The sequence below is a fragment of the Uranotaenia lowii genome, chromosome 2 (genome assembly GCF_029784155.1).
Source record: "Uranotaenia lowii strain MFRU-FL chromosome 2, ASM2978415v1, whole genome shotgun sequence".
Taxonomy (NCBI): domain Eukaryota; kingdom Metazoa; phylum Arthropoda; class Insecta; order Diptera; family Culicidae; genus Uranotaenia; species Uranotaenia lowii.
In genome coordinates, this window is record NC_073692.1 from 192,004,627 (window position 1) to 192,012,974 (window position 8,348).

At 44.6% G+C, this 8,348-nt stretch overlaps 1 protein-coding gene across 1 annotated transcript in view; it reads left to right on the forward strand.

Moving 5' to 3' along the window:
* LOC129742204 (uncharacterized) overlaps nt 1-8,017 on the forward strand; it is a 16,984-nt gene extending 8,967 nt beyond the window's left edge. The window contains exons 2-3 of the mRNA XM_055734066.1: nt 4,707-6,015; nt 7,946-8,017. Of these exons, the coding sequence (XP_055590041.1) occupies nt 4,707-6,015; nt 7,946-8,017 (1,381 nt within the window). The remainder of the gene's footprint in view (nt 1-4,706; nt 6,016-7,945) is intronic.
* The last annotated feature ends 331 nt before the right edge of the window (nt 8,018-8,348 follow it).

The following is an 8,348-nucleotide window of genomic DNA, read 5'->3' on the forward strand; positions in this document are numbered from 1 at the left end:
TAAAATATTTAGTTAGATGTGATATCACGATTTTTCCGAGCATTCAATTCAGTTTTCGCTTTTTGCGCCCAAAACTCTCCTTAGTGAACATCACACGTAAATATCGCACGACTAGCTACCTGATGTCGCGGTAGATTACGCAAAAGTGCCGGGATAAGGACGGGGGCATCCTGACGGACAATCGTGAGGTGATCAAAAGGTGGAAGCAGCACTTCGATTGACACCTGAACGGCGCACATGCAGGAGATCAAGACGGTGGGGGAAGGCACATGGACAAGAACGGCTTTTTCGGGAAGCTGATCAGACTGATCAAGGCGACGATGGATGGAACGTAGTGTTGTGTGTGGATTTCGGGTAAATTCTCGAGTTCATTCGAATTGCGCAGGGGGCTTCAACAAGGTGATGGTCTTTCCTGCATGATGTTCAACGTGGCGCTAGAAAGTATTTTTCGACGAGCGATGGGCGAAATGCGGGGCACGATTTTCAAGAGATAAAGTCAACTTATCTGCTTTGCCGATGATGATATTGATATAGTTGGCATATCATCTGCAGCGGTGGAAGAGATCTACCGCAAACTGAAACGCGAAGCAGGAAGGATTGGGTTGATGATTAATACGTCCAAGACGAAGTACATGTGAGATTTATTAAGTGATCCCGCGCCGATCCTCCGGTGCATAGGGACGTGGTAAAAGACCTCCACTGTTGACGATCCGGAGCCAGCGTCTTCACCTGGTCCCAGTCAAGATTCTCATCGACAGTTCGGATTTCAGCGGCTAGGCTTCGCCGCCACGAATTTCTGGGTCTGCCTCGCCTTCGATGTCCTTCTGGATTCCAGTCTAGCGCATCTCTGCAAATCTCGTTTTCATCTTTTCGCAGCGTGTGCCCAATCCATCTCCACTTACGTTCTCCAATCCCGATTTCTAGCGCCCTTTGATGACACCAGCGATGTTGTTCCTCATTCGAGATCCAGTTGCCAGGCCACCAAGCGCGGATGATATTCCGCAGGCTGCGGTTTACACATACTTGCAGTTTTCGCGTCGTCACCGCATATGTGCACCAAGTTTCGCACCCGTACAGCAATACGGATATGACGTTTGAGTTGAAGATTCGGATTTTCGTTCGTAGAGAGATCTGGCGTGACCGCCAGATGTTTCGGAGACTCGCAAATGCAAAACGGGCCTTTCTTATCCGGGTTTCGATATCTTTACTGGTACCACCATCAGGCTACAATCTGGCTATTAAGATACTGGAAGCACTCCACTTTCTCAACTTGTTGCCCAGCAACCATGAAACTGGAGGGATTTTCTGTGTTGATCTCCATCGACTTGGTCTTTTCGACATTGACTTTGAGACCTGCTGCCTTGGAATTTTCGGTGAGGTCGTCAAGTTTGCTCTGCATGTCCGGTTGTGTTTGGGCGAGCCTTGCACGAAAATGCCTCGTATTGTGCTTCGATGAGATGGACTAGTTTCTCTGGTACTCCTCTTCACCTTAGAGCCACCCAGATTATTTCATGGTTAAGTCGGTCGAATGCTTTTTCGAAATCAACGAACACTAGCAGAAGAGAGTCCTGGAATTCGTTGATATGTTCCAGTATGATTCGTAGTGTTGTGATGTGGTTCACACATGATCGTGCGGATCGGAATCCAGCTTGTTGCCGTAGGAATGTAGCGTCGATTTTTTCCTGGATCCTGTTCAGGATCACTTTGCAGAGTACTTTGAGGGTTGTACAAATCAACGTTATGCCTCGCCAGTTACCGCACTCTGTCTGGTCTCCTTTCTTCGGGACCTTTACGAGGATACCCTGCATCCAGTCGGCCGTGAATGTTGCAGTATCCCAGATGTCAGCGAAAAGACGGTGCAACACTTGTGCTGACATGGCAGGGTTTCAGCATTCCATCAGGGATGCAGTCGATCCCAGGTGCTTTGTTGGATTTCATGTCTTTGATTGCCGCTTCTATTTCAGCGAGCGACGGCGCTTCCGAGTTGACGCCATTTATGCGACTTACTGTTGGCGCTTCGAGCTGCGGGTTCTGTTAGTCATCGCTATTCGTGACTCGAAAGATTTGTTCGAAGTGCTCAGTCCATCGTTTGAGCTGATCTGTTCGATCGGTCAATAACTGACCTGCTCGGTCTTTCAGCGGCATTCTTGCATTAGTCCTTGCACCACTGAGGCGGCGAGAAATGTCATAAAGTAATCGGATATCTCCATTGGCGGCGGCTCTTTCTTCCTCTTCGGCTAGGGGGCTAGGGAGTTTATCCAGGCTCTCTTGTCTTGTCTACAAGCTCATTTAACTGCCTTTTCCAGTTCCGCATATCGTAAGCGGGCGGCTGCTTTGGCTGACCCGGTACATGCCTGCTCAATTCCGACTTTCGCCTTTCTCCGATCATCGATCATCCTCCAGTTTTCATCCGACATCCATTCACTTCTTCTTCCACGAACTTTACCGAGAGTACCATGGCTCGTCGTGATAAAGGCATTCTTTATTCCACACCACTGTTCTTCGACTGTTCCGTCTGTCGGCAATTCCGAGGCTCGGGATTCTAGCTGTTCAACGTATGCCCTTTTCACCTCTGGATTCTCCAACCGGCGGACGTCGTATCGACACCCGACTTTCTCCTCGCAGCGTTGGACACGCGAAACTCTCAGTCGTATTTTGCCAATGACGAGGTGATGGTTAGATGCAATGTCTGCGCTTCGCAAAAAATTTTCAGTGTTGCAAAATTACCAGAAACTAGGAAAATTGAAGAAAAATTGTTTCTGGTAATTTTGTGCGGTTTGGTTCAGAAATGTTGGAGCTTCTTTGTAGTTTAGAGTTTAGACAGCTTACTAAATTGTGAGTGTATAAACAAAAAAGTGTGTTTAGAAGACCACTCTGAAAGAATGCTCAGCGCGTCGGGAGGACAGCTGAAAATTGAATGCGTGTTGGGAGGACCGCATAAGTAAAACAAAACGTGTGTTGGGAGGATTTCTATGGAAAAAAAGATCAGCGTGCCAGCAGGACAGCTGAAAATTGATTGCGTGTTGGGAGGACCGCAAAAGTAAATCAAAAAGTGTGTTGGGAGGACCACATTGGAAAAAGATCAACGCGTCGGCTGGACAGATGAAATTGACTGCATGCTGGGAGGACAGCAAAAGTAAATCATAATGTGTGTTGGGAAGACTACTTAAAAATTATAACGAATTGGAAGGATAGCTGAAAATTGAATGCGTGTCTGGAGGACAGGAAAAGTTAAAAAATGTGTTGGGAGGACCACTTTGAAGAAAATTAGCGTATCAGGACGCAGGCTGGAAAAAAGATGGCTTGTTTCATGTTGCAGATTGTGTTAAGCAAAATTTGTAGAGAGTGTTAATGATCAGAGACAGCTTATTGGGATTACCAGTCTAACCATCTGATTAGGAAGGCGTTACGAGGACAACTAATTAATAAGAACCATGATAACACAACTTTAAAAGCGCATGAAAAGCACAAGCGAAAAGCAGAATTACATTTGCGTGCATAGAAAGTTTATCACTGAGCGCACGAGTGAATGGCTCGAAATTTTATGCAATAATGCGACGAACGTGTTCATTTTGGAGCTGGTAATAATAAAAAGGACAAATCATTCACATGAGAAATAAGACCCTCTCCAATCTTCAATAGCTTATATTGTCAGTATTTTTTAATGATATGCTACTGTTTTTATTTAGAAGGAAAAGGAAATCCACAATCCTTTAATGAATTAAATTAATTAATTTTGATGGTTTCGTATACTTATAACCGTGATTCAAGTGGTATGTAAAGAAATTTTTGAGAAAAGACAAAAAAAGAATCAATTTATGATTTTTTTTTCCTTTTCTGATTCTATCCAAGGGAAGGGATAAGTGTAGAGCACTGTTAGATATATTACAAGATGTATATCAGCAACTATGAATATCGGACTTAAGCAATTAAGCCGAGATTGGAGATAGAATCGCTGTCGAGTTTAGGTGATGGTTTAGCATTAGCGCAAGTGGGATTGTAATACGACTTCACAGGGATTGCACTACAATTCTTAAGGAATATCCTATATTAATGAGAAGTATCGTTTACTCCTATCAGCAGAACTTATGCTCACTAGGATTGTTAGTTAAAAAGAAATCAAACATGTCAAAATCGAACCAGCGACCAAACCACGAACCATATCAAGTACATTTTCGACTCATGTTTAATATGTTGAAGAATACCAAATTCATTTGGTGCTCTGACTTTATTCTAAATACTGAATGTAAAACAAAGTCAAACAGAATCAACGTGAGGCCAAATAATGCACTTTTGAAGAAATAACAGCGTTTTTTTCCTGAACATTTTGTTTATGCTTAAACTGGCCCTGAGTTCGTTGGAGGCGAGGGGTTTCTCCAGATCACTTTTCCAGGCAAGTACCCCATTACGATCAAACCATCCTGCTTGCGTTCCCAGTTTCCGCTTTACCACAGATCCATCTCGCAAAATCATCCATACGACGCTCCTGCTACTATATCTACCGGGTTTCCAGCTCCGGGGCGCAACGAATCAGGAATTACGGAGACCCCTGATCCCTTCGACTCAGTCGCGCTGTTTCCTGCCTGCGTCATCAGTCGTCCCGGCCCTGAGTTCGTCTGTGGCGAAGGGGTTCTCCAGCCTGCACTTTCAGGCAAGTATGCTGTCATTGACCGTTCTTCTCCGCGTGATAAATTCTGTTTTTCCAGTAATCGTCGTTCCCGTCTTGCACCCGAATCGTCTGACTCCATCAGTTGCTTCTATCAGAATGTCGGTGGTGTAAATTCGTGTGTTGTCGATTACCTACTTGCTACATCGTGCTCCAGCTATGACATCATCGCCTTCACTGAAACATGGCTGAACGACCGCACGCTTTCCAGTCAGATTATCAGTCCGGACTATGCAGTCTTCCGATGCGACCGTAGTCAATTAAACAGCAAAAAGTCAATCGGAGGTGGAGTGTTACTTGCTGTGAAATCTGAACTCCCATCTATGCTAATCGAAGACAACTCCTGGGATGATTTGGAACTTTTATGGACCCGCATCGACCTCGGCGACCGGAAACTTTACTTGTGCGTAGTGTACGTGCCTCCCGATCGCTCCGGAGATCAGGTGTTAGCTGAATCTTTCTCGCGCTGCCTCACCAAAGTTAGCTCTATGTGCAACTTGCCCGGTTTGAAATGGTGTACTTCGCGTAGTGGCTTTCTGTTTCCGGATCCCATACGTTCTTCGTTTTCGGCATCCTCCAACATCTTTTTAGATAGTTTAAGTACAGCGACTCTGCGTCAAATCAACAATATCGAAAACGAAAACGGTCGTTTGCTCGACCTTTGCTTTGTCAACGAAGGGTTTAGAAATCCAACAATCGATTTAGCTCCCGCTCCCCTTGTTAAGCCTGTCCCACATCACCCCGCCTTAGTGATCTCAATCGATGTTGCCAGGATATTTGCTCCCGCAGAGAAAACAAGATCCTTGTATCATGATTTCAAGAATGCCGACTTTGTAGCAATCTCCCTCGTTCTGGATTCTATCAATTGGGAAGATGAACTAGATTTTTCTGATCCTGACGCAGCTGCCGAAAAATTTTCAAATATTCTCAACTACACTATCGATCGCCATGTGCCAAAACGCAGCGTTGATGGTGATCTACGAACTCCCTGGGTTACTAGAGAACTACGGCGACAGAAAACTGCTAAAAAGTGCGCTCTCCGAAACTACAATAAGCACAAGTGCCTCAACACGAAAGATGAATACCGAAAACTGAACTCTGCTTATAAGAAAGCCAGCAAACGTTGCTACCTAGCATATCTGAACCGGTTACAACGAAATTTCAAGAGCAGTCCGAAGTCGTTCTGGAAGTATGTCAAAAGCCAGCGAAAAGAATCCGGACTTCCGTCCCACATGTACCTGGACGGCGATATTGCTAGCACTGACCCCGGAATCTGTAATCTGTTCGCTGAAAAATTTTCGAGCATTTTCACAAGCGGGTCCATTTCTGCAGAACAACTGACCAGGGCTGTGAGTAATGTCTCACCTCTAGGCTCTTCATTAAATGGTATTCTTGTCGACGATGCAGCTATCTTAAAAGCAACCGCCAAACTCAAAAACTCTACTTCTAAGGGCCCGGATGGAATCCCAGCTACTTTTTTGAAACGGTTTATGCCTCATCTGCTAACACCTATCAGGCATATCTTTCAAGCATCACTGGACGGCGCTATCTTCCCCGCTTTGTGGAAAGAAGCATATATGTTTCCTGTTTACAAAAAAGGAGATAAGAAAGATATTAACAATTACCGTGGTATCTCAGCTCTGTGTGCTATTGCAAAACTGTTTGAGCTGGTTGTGTTGGATCCCATTTTTTCATTCCTGCAAGCACCACTTTTCAAACGATCAGCACGGTTTCATGCCTAAACGATCAACTACCACAAATTTACTGACGTTCACATCTTTCGTACAAGAAAGCTTTGCCATGAAGACCCAAACCGATGCTATTTATACAGATTTGTCTGCTTCATTTGATAAAGTGAACCACGAGATTGCTCTCGCAAAGCTAGGTCGCTTGGGCTTCTGTGGATCTTTAATGGAGTGGTTTCGGAGTTACTTAACGGGACGAAAATTGTCCGTTCACACTGGAGAATCCTTCTCGAGACAGTTTCTCGGCTCTTCCGGAGTGCCACAAGGAAGCCATTTAGGACCGATAATTTTCGTCATCTATTTTAATGATGTTCTCTCGCTTCTCGATGGTCCAAAACTCGCTTATGCCGATGATCTGAAACTATATCACACCATCAATGGTAAAGACGACATCGATTTCCTGCAACGGCAGTTCAACATTTTTGCTGACTGGTGCGACAACAACTGCCTGCCGCTAAATCGCAGTAAATGCTCGATCATAACTTTTTCTCGCAAGCGACACCCTCTTTATGCTGAGTACATTCTCGGGGATGAAATAATCTCCCGGGTTGACCAAATCAATGATCTGGGTATTATTCTCGATCAACGGCTTGAGTTTAAGACTCACACGAACTACGTGGTAGACAAAGCCTCCAGAAATCTTGGTTTCTTGTTTCGCGTGGCTAGAGAATTTAAAGATGTGTACTGCTTTAAAAGCTTATATTGTAGCATAGTCCGCTCCGTACTTGAGTATGCTTCTGCTGTCTGGTGCCCTTTCTACCAAAATGGAGTTGAACGAATCGAGGCTATACAGCGGCGCTTCTTGAGATATGCCCTTCGACACCTGAACTGGCAAGATCCTTTTCGTTTGCCCAGTTATGAGAATCGTTGCCAGCTGATAGACTTAGACACGCTTCAAGTCCGAAGAAACGCTACACGTGCTTTGGTTGTTGCGGATCTTCTCACATCGAGGATTGACTGTCCCGTGCTGCTGGAAGCTATCCCTCTCAACGTGCGACCGCGAGGATTGAGAAACCAGAATCTGCAACTCTACGTTCCTGTTCGGCTGAATAACTATGGGGCTAACAGCGCTCTTATAGGCATCCTAAAAACCTTCAACCGTTTTTCGGAGTACTTTGACTTTGGCGTTCCCAGAAATGTTTTCCGTAGAAACATATTGAACAAATCAAGAGAAATGTAGATTTACGTTAATTTTAATATGTAACCTATAATTAAGATATCATTAGGATCTAAATTTGATCCGTTGATTTTTATACAATAAACAATAAACAATAAACTTAAGATAAAGTAGGTTTTCTTTTGTTTGCCCTCTGAGAGAAAGGGAGATGTGTGGGACATGAATGTATTACTGAGCTCATGGACGCTCTCTCTCAAGACTCGCCTTCGAAAGTCCTCAGTCAGGACTCGACAGCAGATTTAGCCTTAAATATGGACTAACATTCTTAAGGGCTATTTATCTAAACGAACGCATTGTTCATGAGGCTTTAAAATGTCGTTTTGCCCATGTTCCTATTTCCACTTGAACTACTTCCAGCAGAGCTTCGGAGTTAACACTCCGATATTCGATCAAGCACTGTACCAAGCGCCCTCCGTGACTTGGGGATAAGTTATCGAGCGAGAAAGGCACGACAGCGGAAAAGAAAGGTTTTTCTTTTTCGTTCAGTACTACCTAACAAAAGTGGGTAATTGAATCAGTAGTATTGAAGCAGGGAGGCCGAGGACAGACACTGAGTGCTGCTGCTGGCTGCCTGACCCAGAGCGATTGACCTAGAAAACTGGGTGAAAGATTAAGCGCTTGAGGATGAAGTGAGAAAGTGTACGAAGCCAACTGTTGGCCAACGAACGAGAAGACTTGCTTGAATTCGAGGGAGAGAGATTACCTACTTATACATAGTTTGAATTTTCGGTGAATGTTGTGTGCTGTAACCGTTTCTAGG